The sequence below is a fragment of the Coturnix japonica genome, chromosome 2 (genome assembly GCF_001577835.2).
Source record: "Coturnix japonica isolate 7356 chromosome 2, Coturnix japonica 2.1, whole genome shotgun sequence".
In the NCBI taxonomy this organism is placed as follows: Eukaryota; Metazoa; Chordata; class Aves; order Galliformes; family Phasianidae; genus Coturnix; species Coturnix japonica.
In genome coordinates, this window is record NC_029517.1 from 87,661,806 (window position 1) to 87,681,024 (window position 19,219).

The 19,219-nt window shown below is 38.7% G+C and overlaps 1 protein-coding gene across 1 annotated transcript in view; it reads right to left on the minus strand.

The window, feature by feature from the left end:
* IMPA2 (inositol monophosphatase 2) overlaps nucleotides 1-19,219 on the minus strand; it is a 20,294-nt gene continuing 1,075 nt past the window's right edge. Inside the window, exons 2-8 of the mRNA XM_015855234.2 lie at nucleotides 14,938-15,071; nucleotides 10,440-10,544; nucleotides 9,059-9,104; nucleotides 6,552-6,660; nucleotides 3,096-3,204; nucleotides 2,792-2,943; nucleotides 1-2,004 (exon numbers count right to left, since the gene is read on the minus strand). Coding sequence (XP_015710720.1) covers nucleotides 1,889-2,004; nucleotides 2,792-2,943; nucleotides 3,096-3,204; nucleotides 6,552-6,660; nucleotides 9,059-9,104; nucleotides 10,440-10,544; nucleotides 14,938-15,071 — 771 coding nt within the window. The 3' untranslated portion in view covers nucleotides 1-1,888. The remainder of the gene's footprint in view (nucleotides 2,005-2,791; nucleotides 2,944-3,095; nucleotides 3,205-6,551; nucleotides 6,661-9,058; nucleotides 9,105-10,439; nucleotides 10,545-14,937; nucleotides 15,072-19,219) is intronic.

Here is a 19,219-nt window from a genome sequence, read left to right on the forward strand (position 1 = left end):
TAAGAGACAAACGAGTCTATTAGTATTTATTATTTGTATTATAGCACCTCAGTGCCTAGTCACAGACAGAACTGCATCCTATGAGCACTGTGCAAACCCCAAACAAAAGTACTACTACGGTCCCTGCCCCGAAAGGCTTACAGCTTAAGTTTCCAGAGAGATGCAAGGAGATGGAGAGGTGAAAGGGAACGGTGACAGCACAATGACCACCGTGACTGTGTTGTTCTGACGACACGAAACGTCCACGTTCCTAAATGCTTAGTTGCACTGAGGCTTTCTTCACCTGGTCAACGCTATGTATTTCTCATGGGAAAAAAAAAACATCAGGAAAATCCCACAGAATTCGTATTATATTCAGTGAAAACATTTTTTCATTACAAGAAACACATGTAAGGTTATTTTTACAGATTATTGTTCAGTTTGTGTGTTTTAAGACATCTGAACACATTTACAAAGTCTATACACGCAGTGTAAAAAAGTTCTAAAATTTGTAACTGTTTCTTCTTGACTCATTCATGGATTTCATTTGCACTCTTGCAAAAAAGAGGTATCTATTTATTCAACTTTTTAATAAAAAAACCTTAGAAGTGATTTCATTTCAGCCACAACTGTTATGGGCACTGTTGTATCCCCTCTGTGCCCGAGATTTTAATAATAACTTCAGTAGAAACAGTCACCGTGGCATAATTAAAAGCAATGCTTAGCTCCAAGGGCAGGGAACAAGTGGGTATTGAGGAAGAATATACAACTGATTTTACAGGTTTCTCTGATCAAAATCTGTGATTGCAACTTTGTGTGAGAAGAGTGTGTGGTTCACAACTAACTTTTCTGCAAGCATATCTTATGTGCATATTAAGAACTTCCCCATAAAGGGCTGGATCCTGACATTCTTCTCCAAGTTTCACTAAAACCGACCCCTCTGTGACACTGCACTCTGCTATTGTGTGTCATGGTTAATATTGCAAATAACTCAGTGGAGTTCAATATCCCTGGTCTTAAGTGTAATCATTCTATGGTATTAAGTTTGCAGGTTTCTTGTAGAGGCCTGCAGGACAGTATGACTTATGCCCATGAAGAAGGATGAAAGGGAAGAAGAATTATGTGGACAGTTTCTAAAATCATTACCCATTTCCCATCATCAGCTCTGTTTTCAGCTATTTGGTTAGCCCCCGCTGAAGACACGTAAATAATGTACTCTCTTCATCTGAATAAAACTTCCAATATTAACTTTCTTTTATTCATTCTCTAAACTGTCGTAAACATCCAAGATATCCATGTATATATATGCACATAGACATACATGTGTATGCCTGCATGTATCTATATGCATACACATGTCTAGGTGTAGCTATATACACAAACAGACATGCACATATATATACATACACATATCTATGGATAATATAGCTATGACATAGTTAGGAAACAATAATGTGATTTTTATTGCATCCTTAAGTATCATAGGACAAGGGTATTATAGGCACACAACTACTTATCCTTACTACAGTCCTAAAAGCTCATTTACCTGAGATCTGCATCTGTAAAAATAAACTTCAGTTTTTAGCTGCATGTTACAAAAGACTAAATATCAGCCCCGCAGATATGAAATTACAAGTTACTTTGAAACTAGAGCTACAAGTAAAATACGCTATCCTGTAAAAAAGATACTGCTGAAAGAGATACATATTAAAAAGGAAACAGGATTCTTACGGGTTTAAAAATCTCTCTACGCCTTTCCACATCGTAATAAATTTCATAAAAAATACTTGACACAGAAAATCTCCCCAGAAAGCATTCTGCTGAGATCACGTACCCTTTAAGCCACTCATCTTGCAAAAGTTACATAGTTCAGGAGAGCAGACTCCAGATTACACGTACTTAATTTCCATCAGTTTTCATCATCCCGCCTGTAGTGAATAGTTTGTATTTCCTGAGCTATGAACATCGCCATCTCTCTGGTGCCCGCAGCAATCACTCGGCAGGACATGAGATCCAGAGGTCCCCCTGAGGACAAGAGGGTTAATGAGAACTGTCTTAGGTGATATAAAAAGGCATCGTGTTCTGAAATATAAACCATGCTGTAATTACAAGGACAACCTAATTCAGGAGCTCCTGCCTTGAAATCTCTTGCATAAAAGTGATTTCAGCAATTTCTAGATATAGTGCCAAAACATGCAACAGGAGTAGTGGATGTTTAGATTTCTTTAGTACACAACAATAAAATGCAGTATTTCCTTCATTAAGTAACAGGAAAGGATAGGGCAAAAATCAGTTCCATCAACATAGCCTTCTTAATACACAGTATCTTTCCATGATATCAACATACCAGTCACCAGGAATCCATTACTTTGTGTCTTTATGTGTGTACCATATAAATGAACAAAATTATGCCCTCTAGTAGTCCCCAGCCATATCTGTTCAGACGTGTACCTGAGAGCGCTTCCATCTGTCTTAGAAGGCTGTCTGTTGAAATTGTCTGGAGTCTGAGCATGTCTACCAAACTCGAGGACTAGCCCTTTACAGTAAATCTGATGCTTTAAAGGAATTACACCAAATCACTGTCGCTGAAAAATATAGTTTGACTCAGAAGACCTTTGACGTGATGAAACCCCAGGCTGGAATTACATCACTGTGGTATGAATAACTCAACTAATGGAAAGTGCAGATGTTCCTGCCAAACATTGCCAGAGGTGAGACTGAGCCACAGGAGGACTGTACTGAGGTAACTCCAGGTGCCTGAAACAGCCATGTGGTCCCTCAAAAGTCTGCGAAACAGGAGTACTGCACTCACCTGAAGTGTCTATCACAGTGCCACCTGCCTCTCTAATGATGACAGTAGCTGCTGCCAAGTCCCAGCAGTGTAACCCAAACTGGTAATACGCGTCGGCAGCGCCAGATGCCAAATGGCACAGAGCCAGGGTGGAGCTTCCAATCACACGGACCCTGAGCGCAGTAAGGAGACAAAGAAACACAAAGCAGAAAATGCCTCTGATTGCAATCTGCGTGTCAAGATTGAAAAACATGAGACATACTTGATTTCTTTTTTTCATGACTTTGGGTCACGAATATGAGACGCATACAGTAAGATATCTTACCCGTGTGCTTGGGCCTTGAGCAACCTCTCAATGTTACCAAGGAACAATTTCAAAGTTGCGGGATCACGTTTTGGACCAATTTCTGTTAAAATTAAGGCCTTCGAGATATCTGCAATGGAGGTAGTTGCTTTCATTAATTCAGCATTTTCCTGTTAGCTTCTGAAAATTTGTTTGAATTCAACACTAATGGACTCTTTACAGGAAAACAATTTTCATGTCCCCCTCCTCCCCCCCATTTTCCTTCACCCCAAACTCTAAGGTTAGGATAAATGGCAACTTCACAAAAAATTCAAGCAGGGCTATATGTCTACTATCAAATGGTCTGATCTCAACTCCTTTAAAAGAACTGGAATATTGAAAACAAGAAAGCATTCTTACATGTCGTCTGTTTCCATACATTGTTTTATTTCATATACCTGTCAGCTTTTGGCAAATTCAAAAACTTTGTCAGTCAACAAAAATCAATGCAGTTATCTTGTAATTATTAATGGCACTAAATTAATCATATTTGAAAACAGAATGGTTACTGAATAGGAAACTTCAATGTAATTTGTTAATAAATTACAAGTACGTGGGGATACACTTAAGATGAATGAAACATTTCTACTTAAAACCACCAGTCATCCAGTAAAAGCTCCCTTTTGTTAGGACATTTAAAAGACTGAAAAACCTTCCTATCAGCATAAACAAAACCAGTATTTTACTAAATAATACTAATAAATGAAAGCTGCATTTGCATTGTGTTTGGCAAAGACCGGACCAGGTGAGGATGTTAGCTCCGTGTACAGCCAAGACTCACGGTGACTTGTAAAGTGTTGAAGTAGCCCTCCTGTGAGATCAGCATGTTGTTGGTATATAGCAAGCAGATGGCAATTTAGGTGGAGATGGTTGATCAAGTGTCAAGTGTTCCTACTTCTGCTGTGCCAGCTGAACTCAGAGGTTTAGCTGCAGATTACTTACAGACCAGGCTGTGCCCAAATGACAGGTGTCACCTTTAACCCAGACCAGACATTCATTCACATAGGGCATCTCCACCTGGTTATTACAGTCAATTGAGTAAATTAAATTTCTTAGCAGAAGTAGCAAGGAGATTTTCAAAAGCAAATTAGGATGGAGCGAGACATCACTTAACTAAACCAGCTACGAATGGATTTAGTATTGCAAAGGAACATGATGGATGCAAGCAGTGTAGCAAGTGGTTGGTGAGTAGCAGATACGTAATTAGATTGAAAGTTAAAGGATATCACAAAGCTGAAGTGTAGGAACATAGATTTAACAATCAATTTTTAAACTACTGCATTAAAATAGAGGAATGCTGATCCAGACACACTACAGGGTGTTCTCTGTTTAGCCACAGCTGAAAATTAAAGATAGTGAAAGCAACCTGCTGTATACATTTTTGTACAACACACCGAACTTACAAATACAGAATACTTAATGCATGCCTCATTACTAAAATGCACCAAGCATTCAAACTGCACCAGTCATAGATAGGTAGATAGGCTGCAACTAAGACAGATTTTCTTTGGAGTTATTAAATATATTTCTGATGAATAAATTGATTTCTCCCATCTTCTTCAAGGCTACATCCAGGTAGAAATTAGATAGGCTTTAAACAAAGTAGAGGGAGGTTGCAGCTTAGGAAAGAGGAGCTGTCTGATCACAAAACCCAATGAGGTTTCAGGTATTCAAGGTACAAGAGAAAATTTACTGACTGCTCCTCACTCTGGTGTAACAGATTTAACAGTGACAGGGACACATTTATGACGAAAAAACCAATTTTCTTGATGACAGAAGGTTAAGAAAAGAAAATACACTTACAATATTAGCACATGAAAGGCCAGATCTGTATCTAAGCGTGAGAAGAAAGTAAAACTCAAGGTCAAAGGGAAGATGGATCCTTCATTTACATTTATCCTGACTACCTGGACTCCCAAACCAGACCTCTACAAAATTTGTCATTGACAAAGATTATTGCCCATACTGTAGTTTCAAATGATTAAATGTAAACAATGAATGCATAGCGTAGATCAATATTACATGATGCTATACAAGTAATCACATTTCCTGAAAACAAAAGACATGAAACAATTTGACAGCCTACGACTCCATGTCATGCATTGGTGAAGGCTACTTGAATTCCAGCTATAGGTACATACGCACTCTTTTCCAGCCTTGGTTTATTTCACTGAAGCCACAGTCCTTATTGGAAAACAACTGTGACTGTGTACACTTAAAACATCAACAGAAGTGAAACTAAAGAAGGTCCATCTTCACTGTTAAAACTGCCCACCACCAAATGATGTCTCTCAGAACAAAGGAAGATTTCAAAGCGTTTGAAAGAGCAGAAGGCTTGCTTCCCTGGCTGTGTTCTACACTCGGACACAGACTGAAAGCTCAGAGAAAGGACAAAAATGGCACGTGCCAAAATTATCCCTTACTTAACTGGAGACCACAAATTTTCATCTGCAAAAGCGAGGCCTTTCTGGGAGCGGCTCAGCCAGCCCATCGAAGAATGCCCCTAACTTTTCCTTAGTCTGTCCCAGAGCAGACTCTTGTGGATTATGGGATAAACAAGCACATACAAAAATGTATGAATAATAAAGGATTAAAGTCTAGTTGCCACTGACTTTACAATTTGCTCCATTCCTCCAAATAGGCAGACCCTGGCCCATAATTTCACAGACGTTTTGATGTAGGGTCTTCCTCGGGGAACTACAATACATCTGTACTTTAAAATTCTTGAATCTACTGTGTGGCTCATTAAAACCTCTTTTAGGGGGTGAAATTTTAACCACCTCCCTTGTATGATGTCATACATTTTTGGCACACATTGGCTTCTGTCTAATAACTGAATGCTATAAGAAAACTTCTCTATAAATTTGTTTACCGTTGATTTACCAGTAATACAATTCCATTAAAGTGTTAAGTGTTGCTAGCCATTTGTTTGTTAAAATACTCTTCACACAGAAAAGCAAGTTGTTAAAGAACCCCTGTGAAGCATGCATCCTGTAGTTCACTGGTAACATGTATATCTACAGACATAATACACTTTATGACATACAAGTTTATCGGAATAAAAAGCGAACAACAGTCACCATAGTACAGTGAATTTGATTCACCATTCCCATTGCATCTTGCTCATAAACAGTGACGCCAGTGTACAGCTGGAATGAAACTGGTGAATCTGTTAATTCTTCCTCATTTTAAACAATGGTTACGAATCCAAATAACACAGGATTATTTAAACAGTTCACATTCAGCTGTCTATTTTAGAAAGAAAGTGAGGAAAATTGTGATTTTTGTGAAAAAATATCAAACACATTACAAAATTACCATGCAGAAGAAATACCTTCCATCAGGATAATGATGTTCATTATCCTAATGATGATTTGCAACAACTCTGAAACAAAATTAACATATTCCTTTTAGAGTTCTAACAAAATCTAGACCAACCTGTCTCTTTTGATACCTGAAGCCTTTTGTCATTACAAAATGCCCCTTGACCTCTTCTACCAGTGTATAATCGTTCTTCAGTGCAGTGGTAAATTACACCAAATTCAAGCTTTAAGATTTTGAAAAGGAAAGAAATGAATGCAACTCAAATTACTCATCATAAATATAAACAACTACTAATGGCAGAAAGATCAGCAATATTTTAATTGGTACAGGTAATCAAAGATTATACTGATGCTAATAAACTGGAATAATTTTACTATTACTGTTATATTTGAGATATAGGTCATATAAAATTCAGTTTACAAAGAGAAGTCAATGAAATCTGTTCATGATCTTCTAAACTCTTACTTGCATCTTATTTGCGTTCACATTACAATAGATTAAATGCTAAGCTGATTTCAAATTCAATAAAATGTTTCTACTGAAAATAAGCATAAGTTCTTTACAGCCAGATTCTGAAAGCTTTGGTTTTTTTCCCACTGTCGAGCAGTTATGCCTAGAAGAAGTCCATTAACTTTTTCTGGACCCCAAAAATTTGCAACCCCAAATACACAGACATGATCAGTCAGGCATATGAACTCAGAAGTCAGGGTACACAGTTCACTAACAATAGATACTTTTATTTGCATTTCACCTTTCATGGGCATTTAATTTGCCTGCCTTTTCAACCAAAGAAGTGCCCTACGGTCACTTTTTAAAATGTCTCTCTACAAAATTGTTTTCTTTAAACATAAAAGTGAGAGTTTCATGAAATCACGAGACTCAAAAGGGGTTTGAAGTAAAATATCAAATATTCTTTGTCAAATCTCTCAGTGAAGGCTTGAGAGTAATTAACACTGGATTCTTTCTGGGAATATCACTTCACCAATGAGAAGAGGGCCCCAATTTGAACCTTGATTTAAACCCAATGTATTTAATTATTTTAATAGATTTCATCAAAAGATCTTGAAGGATTTTACAGACTTAAATGGTCAGCTCCTATAATCAACCCTAGATAAGTACTACTGGCTACATTCTATTTAGAAGTAGACAGATACACAAGCACTAAGTGACTTGCCCAGGGTCACAGAAGTTGGTAACAAGACCAAGGAAACATCTCAGATGTTTTAGACCACAAATCTTTTCCTGCCACCCTCCTCCATTCAAGTGAGTAATCTCTGGTCCCTCCTCAGGGACAATTCAAAGGGAATAATCTATAGTCTGTCCTTGCTCCTTACCCTGAGGTCCCATGTAAACCAAAGATTTTTATTTTTTTTGAGGGACACTATTAATAGACTCCTTCCCTGAAGACATCTACAAGAATTTCCTCAGTGCTGTTCAAGGCTTACATTCAGGCCAGTTCCCCTGTGCGTACTTTGGCTCCTTTTCAGCTTACTCATTTTTTGTTTCTGTTTTTCCCATTTGTTTATAGAGGGAGTTTTAACATCATTCTTTATTTTTGTTTCAGCTTTGTTTAGTTTACGTAACCCAAAATATGCAGCATCAAAATCACGGTGGTGTTCTAGAAAACATAAATATTAGAGAACACTGTCTGGTAACAATACATAGTATTCAAAAGGACCTCTGGGAATGAATAAACTTCAGAAAAGTATGGAAGTGTTTCTTCACAGTTGCCATGTTTGAAAAGTCTAACCAAAGAAGTACACAACATTATTCTGTTTGAATCCATAAGCGCTGCTAGCACATCTCAAAACTATGTTATTATTGCACAGGATTCTTGCTGACTTCAGTTACAACGATATATTTATTTGAGATTGTGGACATAGGCTGGAAGAGGTACATTTCTTGGCAATTTGAATAGCTATTTCTTCAGTTTATATCAAACTGTAAAATGGCAACATCTGGAGAAAAGCCACCAGCGTGAATGAGTACATGGTTGGACTAGATGATCTTAGTGGTCTTTCCAACCTTTTCCATGATTGATTCCATGATCTAGGAAACTTAAAAAGGACAACAAATATGAAGACTAGGTACTTTTTTTTCCCCCCCCGCCTGTAATCAAGCTCTCATGAGGGAAATACAGTCATTTTACTGCATTATGAAAACTTCAAAGGCAGATAAAGTGATCTAGGCCCATAATTTTGCTCTCTTCATAGAAAGCAGTTCCAAATTGCCTTATAGTAGCAGTTAGTGTTCACAGATACTGCTAGCAGGAAAGAAGCAATCATAATCAACAGAAGAACACTGGAAGATAGGGTTAAATTATGAATATATATAACTTATCAGGCTTTTGTCTTATGGAACCTTCCTTACACCAGCACTTCCTTTTTAGTCACATAAATCCTGTAACATTTATAATGATTTATAAGAATTTTCCTGTAAATGCCAGTTTGCATAAGTGAAGTTTCGCAAGACTGGGATTTTAAGCTAGCAGAGTATGACCAAATGTATTTTAAAAGCATGGGAAAGCTTGAGCAATGTTGGATTTATTTTTTAATTTCCCACTTGGTTTTGAGGCTTTTAACCAAATCTCAGGTATCCATCCTAAATAACAAACTTCATACCTCTTTGTTAACAGCAAATCCAATGCTCACTGCCACTGTTGGAAATCTGTGAAAAACAAGAAATGAAGTATTACTGATGAAAGTTCTCTCAGCTTCATAATTATGTAGCTCACTTGAGCAACAAAACCCCACCTGGAGCTCAGTACCAAAAAAGCTCTGATATTATGCTATTTCTCCTTCGTCAGTCCAAGAGACAGGTCAGTTTAAAAACTGATCTAATGTTTGAAAATGCAAGAAGTAAATACTTAAAGACATTAGGATCTTTATACTAAATGTGTTGTATATTTTAATAATATTTTTGCTTCAGTTTAATTGAATTGTCCAGTGCTTCTATAGCAAGTCATTGGTTTTTAAGAACACATTTTGTTCCAGTGAACTGAGAAGGTGAGGTAGGATTAAGTTGCAAAAAGATACCTTCTGCTGACATCAGCATAAGAAGAAACCTGTTCCCCTTCCCTCTCTTTTGCCAAAGTGATGGTCATGTATTTAATTTACTCCTTTTAAACATGTGTTATTGTTCTTTAAATAATGAAATAAATTTATTTATTCAAACATATTTCAGAAAGGGTTATGAAGATCCAGAAAATATTGCTAGAAAGAAAAAACTTGCATCAAACAGCAGCATATAACCTCCCCTTCCTTCCCCACTTGAATTCTATACAATGACACCAGAAGATAAATGCTTTTTCTTTCCCCCCTCAAATTATAACCACAGTTACATTAAACTACTAACTTTAAAGCAGAATATAATTCAGTTTTTTAAGTAGAAGTATTACAAACAATCATAGGTTTACAACTCCTACCACTCAAACGAGGAAGAAAAACTTTCTTATTTTTGCATAAATGATCCCTAGGTTTCTTATTTTTACAGGGCAGTATTACAGGAGACTTAAACCACCATCTACCTTTAGCCTAGTTTTCAACTAAATACAGCCTAGTTTTCATATGCCATGACTGTACTTCCCAGGAAAAATGAAGCACTTGTATTTGAAAGGGAGAACACACCACTACAAAAAGGAATGCATAACAACCACATACAGAGTAAGGCCAAATGTCATCATAGTACAGCCTTGTTTCTTTGGTTCAGCTCAAGTCTCTACATGTTAATGTGTATTATATATAAAGGAGCTGTGAGTCAAGAGCTTCTAGGTCATTAAGCAATCAGAAGACATATTATCTTGCCTTTAGAAAACAGTACAGTGCTCTCTCCAGCACAAACACACACTCCCATAGATAAAGCATAAAACAACAGAGGGATGACTCCTACTTACGTGTCAGAGGAACAAATTTACCACAGTAAAATGCCTTCAAAAAGAAGGGAGGATTTGTGAGAAGCTGAATTTTGTCATTTTATGTGTTTCTCACTCCCCTGCCAACTTACCTGTGTACGAAATTGCAGGTTCCATCAACAGGGTCAATAATCCAGGTAGGACTGTCAGTGAGGACACATTTGGAACCAGCAGCAGTGGATTCTTCTGCAATAAACCTGCATTGAATGGGGAATAAAAGTCTCAGAAAACTTGCTCAAACATGCGACTCAGTAAGTTTAACTCCATCTTGCTGTCTTTTGAAGAAGTATTTAGTTTATAAATACATACGAATGTTATATACACATGCTCATATATATATAAAATTAATATATACATAATACAGACATGTTTCGTTTTTTAATTGAGAATGGGAAGCTTTCAGATAAACTTTAAATGAAAGTTCTTGACTTCTTAGCATACTATTTCATGTGGTAAAAAAGAACTCCATTCACATTTTTCTTAATACGCTATTAAAAAAGTAATGAAAATTAATGCAGAAATTGATCTAAATTGGCACTCCTGGAACTCTAAAGGAGGTTTCTCTGTAGAACGTAAATTTATGGTTGAGGTCTGTCTCTTGCAATAAGTAATATAAACTTCAAAACGTAGCTGCTTCTCACTGCAGTTAAATTCAGTCAGCAGGAAGTAATGAACTCCCAAGAATCCACAACCTGACTCCTATTAGACTCTTTTTAAAGTAGTCAGAACCAGGAAATTAAAAAGTTTGCACAGTTGAACTTTCTTCTTCCCATGACCCAGAGAAAATACATTTTTTAAAACATTTTATTTATTATTATTTTTTTTTGTATGCACAAGTCACACACTGAAATTTGAGCTCATCTTCTTTCCCCATTTCTTTCATATCAATGCTTTTTTTTTTTAAATCTTTCTTCCCTGGGAAATGAACATCCAGTTCTGGAGTATTTCCTGCTGACCTTAAGTATCCTTGCTCTCCCACAAACTCAGTGCCTGTTTTTGTAAGAGCTGTGCAGGTTGCTACTCTCACAGATTTGAATATAGTTCTATATATACAGAATGTGTAGAATTAGACTGCTAACACTGAATCTCGCTTTTGGTTTCACACTTGCTACATAAAGTTGCAAGAATGAGCTTCAAACATCCTGTAAATGGCACATATGGAGAGTTCTTGAAATTTCCATGTGCTATTTTGCCTTTTCCTCAGAAGAAAGGGACTATTTTGATGGCATTATGGACCCCCATCTGATATAAGAAGGGAAGCAGCAAGTGTTTGTTGCTATTTCAATCTCCATTAAAGAGAACAGCTGAGGGACACTTTAATTGTTAGTGTGCAACTAGAAAGCCAGAAAAAACTTAAACAAGTGTTCTCAGTCAAACACAGCACGTTACAGATTCCTTGCTCTCTGTATTCCATTGTTTTGTCTCATTGATATTTTTTAACATACAACCATTTTTAACCCCCACCGTAAGCTCAGGCAGCACTCCTGGCTGCAGATAAAACCCATCTTCCTGCAAATGGACGATGTGGAAGCTGGTCCTCTATCACGCACAAATCATGCCTCTGTTTCTACCTCGGACAGATCCTTCATTGTAATCACTGTCTTGCCAGTCAAAAGGAAGGTGAAATGGGATACTCTTGAAAAACAAGTGTATTTCTATAAGGTGCTTTATCCTTATGTATCTGGGTGACAAGTCTGTCCCTTCCCTTTCCCCTACAGTGGACTATGATGTTGCAGTCCTCAAGTACAAAGCCCTAACATGAAGCTAGGGTACAGCAGTACCACTTCTAAGTACTCGTGTACAAGGTCAATTTTCCATTATGGCTGCTGGACAAATTAGGTGCACACAGAATCACAGAATTGTAGGGGTTGGAAGGGACCTCCAGAGATCATCGAGTCCAACCCCCGTGCCAAAGCAGGCTCCCTACACCACGTCACACAGGTAGGCGTCCAGGTGGGTCTTGAATATCTCCAGAGAAGGAGATTCCACCACCTCCCTGGGCAGCCTGTTCCAGTGCTCCGTCACCCTCACAGTAAAGAAGTTCTTCTGCACATTCGTGTCGAACTTTATGAAATTTTTGCTAGCAGGTAAAATAAACCAGTTGCTGCTACGCAATACTGGGTACTGTGATTGTTCCTAAAGGCTAACATCAGATGTATTGCTCTATAGATCTGTGTCCTGTAAGAACACACAAACAGAGTAAAACATTCAGGCTGAAGTCCTAAATTCCAAATGTTAGGCATAGTTTAAGAAGTGGGAGGGGTAGCAATGTTATTACAGTAGTTAATTTAACTTGCCAGCCTTTCAGCTCTTTTGACCTCTGTTCAAATCTGGATTAAAGTTTTCTCCCACGGAAAATGAGTCTGGTAATTTTATCCTAGCCTTAGTGGACATCTGTTTGCGCCTCAAAGCCACTGTGAAATTCAGTGCTGGAACAGCAGGGAAGCTGTAGCACAGTACAAAAGGGGCAATATCCATTGGAACATTGAAGGCTCAAACTGGAGCTGCCCCTATGGGAATAGGGTCTGAGGGCAAAATGCTGGTAGACAGGGTTGGATGTCCAAGTTCTGACTGGAACAGCTCCAGGATTAAGGCCACAATTGACACCAAAGATGACAGCTTGTGTAACAATAACACGGGCAAATGACACAATAACATTTTTCAGCCAGCAGTCCATGATATTCTAGCTCTGCCTATCTGTCCTATGAAGATCTACCAGAAAAAAAAATAAACATTTGGGAATATTTCCTTGGAGCATTTCAGAGCGCCAAAGAGAATGAGAGCAAAGAAGAAAACTTGGTTGAAGCATAAATGAGAATGATACATGTCCCTTGGCGAAGCGGAGACAAAACAAAGAAATATAGGATAGAATCACATTTTTAACAGGTTTTCTTAACACTTCTCTACTCCTGAGTACATTTCCAACATACTGGGATGTATCACTGCCATAGCAAAAATGGTATAAATTTCAACAGGATCTCTTCCAGGTTTTTTAACTCCCAGGATATATTTCTCGAGTCAGAGAACATAAGAATCAAGATAACTTAAGGGAAGGATGACTCTATAAGGAGAATCAACAGAAACTTTCATTGGTGCTTTCAACAGCTGGATTAGGGAAAGACTGAATAGTTTAAGTGATCTCTTGATGTTTTCACTGTACTTCAATTTAAACCTTGATTCCTTCTGTGGATTCCTCGTTGCAAGTATCTAAATTTAGTCTTCTAAATCTAGTTCTAATCTACTGTTTAATCTAAATGCATTCGCTGTCTGAACAAACTCCAAACAAAAACAACCACCACTATCAGCAAAAATGAACTGCCTTGAAGAAACAGCAATTCCTTTATTTGCCCATAGCAAGCCCTTTATTTGCTTCTGGAGTCAGAACAATGTTGCACAGAGTTAGTAAAAGTTAGATTATTTTCTGTTTCTTGGTCTGCTTTGACCTTATAACTTTTGTTTCCATTTTGAGTAACTTGAGCGCTACTGTTGATTCCAGTTTCATGCAAAATGTGTATGTTTTATGTTCTCTGCCAGGCAGTTCAAGGAAAGAAGAAACAACAAACCGTGCAGAAGAAAGAAGAGCACTGCCAGCAACAGTAGATGGAATATTACAGAAATAATAGGCTTGTAAAGCCTGGCACTCTCCAGAGAATCGCAGCCAAGAACCACACATTGTGCTGTACAGTACTGTTTCGATATGTGATCACATACACCATGAATTCAGAAAGCCATATTTAGTATATAATGTTCTTTCTATTCATTCTTTCCTTTTTACTTCTTGTTATTTTCTTACAACAGCAGAGCCAACAAGCAGATTAGTAGCTGAACCCTCTAGATTCTCATCTTTGTTGATTTCTGCACAGTACTAGAGCGCAAGGCTCTTCTCCATTAGAGATGTACACAGTTAGAAGGAAGTCATGTAGCAATCAAGTGATACATAGGCTCTGCAGGCAGATGGATTTTAGGCCTGTGTACCAAAGTCAATTATGAAAATCAATGGCAGCGTCTGCATCGAGCCAAACCTGACCAAGTAATACAAAACTGCTTTCTCATCTGTGCATGTGCTATGAAGAGGTAATTTCAAACTGACTTTTTAAAAACAGTTTAGCAATCACAGAATCACAGAATGACCCGGGTTGGAAGGGACCTCAAGGATCATGTAGTTCCAACCCCCCTGCCTGGCAGGGCCACCAAACATACACCTTTACTAGATCAGGTTGCCCAGGGCCCCGTCCAACCTGGTCTTGAACACCTCCAAGGACGGGGCATCCACAACCTCCCTGGGCAGCCTGTTCCAGGGCCTAACCACTCTCCTAGTGAAGAACTTCCCCCTAACATCCAACCTAAATCTTCCCTCTTTCAACTTAAAACCATTTCCCCGTGTCCTGCTATTGTCAGCCCTTTCGAAGAGTTCACTCCCCTCCTGGGAGTTTCCCTTCAGGTATTGAAAGGCTGCAATGAGGTCAATCACAATCAAATCACAATCTGACCTTCAAGGACAGAATCTTAAAATTCCCCTTAAATGCTTGTCTGATATACAGCTTTTATAGGAAAAATGGTCATTCATTGTTTTCTTCTACAGATACTTACCTGTGGGAGGGAAATTTCTCTTTCAGAACAGAAATAATCAAATTTTCCACAAAATGATCAGTCTCGGTGACAAGATCTGCTGCAGATGTCTTCGTGGACACTTGTTTTTCTTCTGTTAGAGCTTTCCTAATAATCTGAAAGAGAAGTTCATAGATCAGTCTTCATTGCCATTTATCCTGTGGACACTAATGTGATATAATTACTAACGCAATTATAGCTAATCCTGAAAAACAATCACGGGTCTAATTATACCAGAACCTATTCTAGCTCTTCTGAGTAAAAATCCTTTGGAGATAATGAGCAGCCTTTTGGAACACGGCATTTGCAGGAGCCTCTCTTGACAGTTCAGAAAGGGATTAAGGATTCGTAAAAGGATGATGGCAGTCGCTGTGATGTAGGAAATTACAGAAAACACATCTAAGATTAGAAAGAATCTTGAGGCCCATAAATTTTCACAGAAAGACATTTTTTTTCCCTAAATATACATATATAGATTTACAAGGCCAATAACTCACTGCTCTCTTACCTTAAAAACTATACAGTAAATCAAACTCCACCGTTTTCTTTTTGCCAACAAAGACATAATATTTAATTTTTCTCGTGTGTAAGACTGTTTGAATGTCCAAGTGCTGAGCACCCATTAGTCCCAAAGAATTGCTGTGTACATAACAAAAACAAAGATTTAGGCTTCTCCTCAGATATGGCACCAATGATCTAACTCTGGAAAAATCTTAATCTCCTTTTAAAGGGTTTTACTGCTATAAGCTCAGAATTAAATCACATCAGTAGCAAATGCACGTATGGGAACACAGTAAATAAAAATGTTTCCTCAGTTTTCCCATTTTCTTTCTCTCTTTTTTCTTCCCTTAACCTCTTTATTTAATAAACAAACAGAGAGAGAAGGAAGGGAGGAGGGGCGATAATGCTCAACTAGCAAAAGGAGCTGCCTTGTTTTTTAACCGGTGACAACTATAAACTCTTTGAAATTAGGAAAGCCAAAGCAAAGCAAAGATTAAGCACTGTTTATTTCTACACAGTTACATTAAATGAAAAACAGCAACAAGAAAACCAATATCCCACATCCCTTCTACAACACTGATTTCTTTAGTTACATTTCCACGGATCAACGTATTTTAAAGCTACCTAAAAAGACGTGTTTTAGGACCAAAACAGTTTTGCTTGTATTACATACAGGAAAGGAAACCAGGAACTCCCTAATCTCACTCTCAGCTCTTGGGTTTTGTAGTCTAAAATACCACATATGAAGGAGCTTCAGATGGTTCTGACATGTAACTGACTTTACTGACTGCTGCTTTAGCATGGACTTGGCAAACGGACTGTTTCTGCTTCATGAGCTGTAAAGCCTTAATTCTAACTATTTATCCAAACCGATGAAGATAGATGTGAACATTTTGCTTCAAACTCTTGCTGACGTTCATTATTGTACACCAAAATATTTTATTTATTTTAATTCTCTCAATGCCGCGCATGTTTTTCTCGGTGCTTTAACCACATCACTGCAGAAGCACCACTTTAAGAAAGCCCTCAGGCTGCTCTTCAGTCCAAAGCAAAATCCAAAGTGCTGCAACTGTCTCAGCTGTGTTGTGTAACCTCCCTAAGAAACCTGCTATGCTCACGCTTTTCATTTTCATCCCTCCTCTTTTATATTGCCTGTGAGTAAATGTGTTGCTGGACTCTGCCTTTCCTAGCACCTTTGAAATATTAAGGCTTTGGAGCACAAGCCTTATGGGGGAGGGGGGCAGCTGAGAGAACAGGGATCGTTCAGCCTGGAGAAAAGGAGGTTCAGGGGATACCTTATTACTCTGTGACCTGAAAGAAGTGGTGAGGCAGTGGCACAGGCTGCCCAGGGAAGTGGGTGGGGGAGGCACTGTCTCTGGATGCGTTCAAGAACAGCGTGGATGTGGCACTGAGAGACGTGGTTAGTGGCCACGGTGTGACGGGCTGATGGTTGGACTAAGTCATTTTAGAGGTCTTTTCCAATCTTAATGATTCTATGATTAAATCATGCAACAGAGAATGGAAAGGACAGAAGGCCCAAATGCCTTTTCAAGCACACCTGCCAGGACAACCACCTACACAGGGTGCTCACATTACAGATCTCATCCCACTGTTCTACTTATACTCAGCACACTCTTCTGGGAGCTCCAAGACAGAATTACTTGCTTGCAATAATGTCCTGAAATATTTGCTCACAGGTAAAACCAAATGTCTAGATAGAAAGTATAACTACCTGCATATAATTTATGAAATAACCACCTGTTTGGCTAGAAAAAAAAATCAATGCTCCTTAGAAAATAGCCTAAAAGCAAAAATAGGGAAGAATGTTTGGAAATTTTGCACCCCCTCCCTCCTCTTTTTTTTTATTAAAGTGAGATTCTTCCGGGTCTCTCATAGAATTATTTTCTAAGTAAGAAAACAACTTCCCCAGAATACCGGTGGGCTTTAACACATCAGCTTCTCATTTCATTTTCTCCCCCTTCTTTACACCTTTCTGCAGATCATAGAATCATAGAATTACCCAGGCTGGAAAAGACCTTGAAGATCATCAAGTCCAACCGCAGCCTAACCAGAACCCTAACTCTAACAACCCTACACTAAATCATATCCCTGAGCACCACATCCAAACGGCTCTTAAACACAACCAGGGATGGCGATTCAACCACCTCCCTGGGGATGTACTGACTTTGGTGAAATTTCTCCAGTCGTAATTGCAGAGAACTGTGCAAATATTACCCAGTGCTTAGAATAGCATCTGGGGTTCAGAAACTGGTATTTGCTTCTCTTTAGCAGCAAGTCATGGTAAGCAGACAGGCGTACTTCTCACAAGAGTTTACTCACACAAAAAAGCAGGAGGAGGATGAAAAAAATCCAGTTCTGTGTGGCATAAGAGTGGATTAGACATAATTTTAACACAGGCCAATTACAGACATTACAAAACCTTGGCTACTGTCTTTGTGAAATAGCCATTTATATTAAAGGAATGCCTGGTACATTTCATAAGAATAATGGAACTTAGTAACAGGATGGGAAAAAGAAACAATAACCTCAGCCTGGGAATGGAAGTTACTCCAACAACATCACTTCTGAAGCACATTCAGGCAATCACCTATTTATTGGCCTATACAGCTTAGAAAGAAGTTTTCCAGAGCCTTGAAGGAAGATACATTTTACTTCCACTCCTGAACAATACAAACCCAACAGTCACATAAGCAAAAAAGAAGAGAGCAGGAAACCATCTTGCTGGTTGACTTTTTCTCTAAACCCCAATTTCTGACTTGCATGCTTTTCTTTGAGTTGGCCTCTACATCAAGACTCTCAAAGACACTTTCTAACTATCACAGAATCACAGAATGACCTGGGTTGGAAGGGACTTCAAGGATCACGTAGTTCCAACCCCCCTGCCTGGCAGGGCCACCAAACATACACATTTACTAGATCAGGTTGCCCAGGGCCCCGTCCAACCTGGTCTTGAACACCTCCAGGGACGGGGCTAACTAGAAACCTTCCTAACTTGCATTGGATTCCAGAAAATGAGGGTCTCAAAAGAAAGGCTGAAATGGGAAAATTGCATGCAGAGATGGATGGAGACAGCACTGAGCTCTGGGGAAACAGTGCAAATGGATCTCTAGTGAAGGCAGAGGTGTGAGGGACAGGAAGAGAAACAAAAGAAAAAGATAGTAAATCTAACCCCATAAAATCTAAGTTACACCCCACTTTCTATCCTTATCTCTAATTTCTTTTGGGAGTAGCAGGAACTGGAATGACACTTTAATAATATACTGTGCTGCCAATTGCAAGGTAGCAGTATCAAAGCGCAAATGAAAATGATGCAAACATCAACCACTGTGATTTTCCAGGTCAGCAAAGCAGTCCTGGCTATTCCCAGCATTTGGTATTTTGATAAATAAGGTGCAGAGGCTCGAGCAAGCCATGAGGAGCTCTCTTGTGAAATGGCTGGCAGAACCAGCATGCTGGGGAACTCCCCTCAGATCCTGTGAGAGCACAGCCTGTCATCCCGATTTGGATCATCCATTTACTCCTTGTGTTACTAAAACAAGTCTCCTCTCTCCTGGCGTTCTGTTCATCCCAGTGTGCGCGCATGTGTGTTCTGTGAGCGGGAAAACGTGTTTAATGACACATGCTAAGGAAGCATTACAGGTCCTGGCCTCAAGATGAAAATGGAGCTCCTTAAATAACAGCGCGTAGGTACAAAACACAGCAGAATGGAAGCAGAAGAGAAACGCACGCTGCTGAGCTTCAT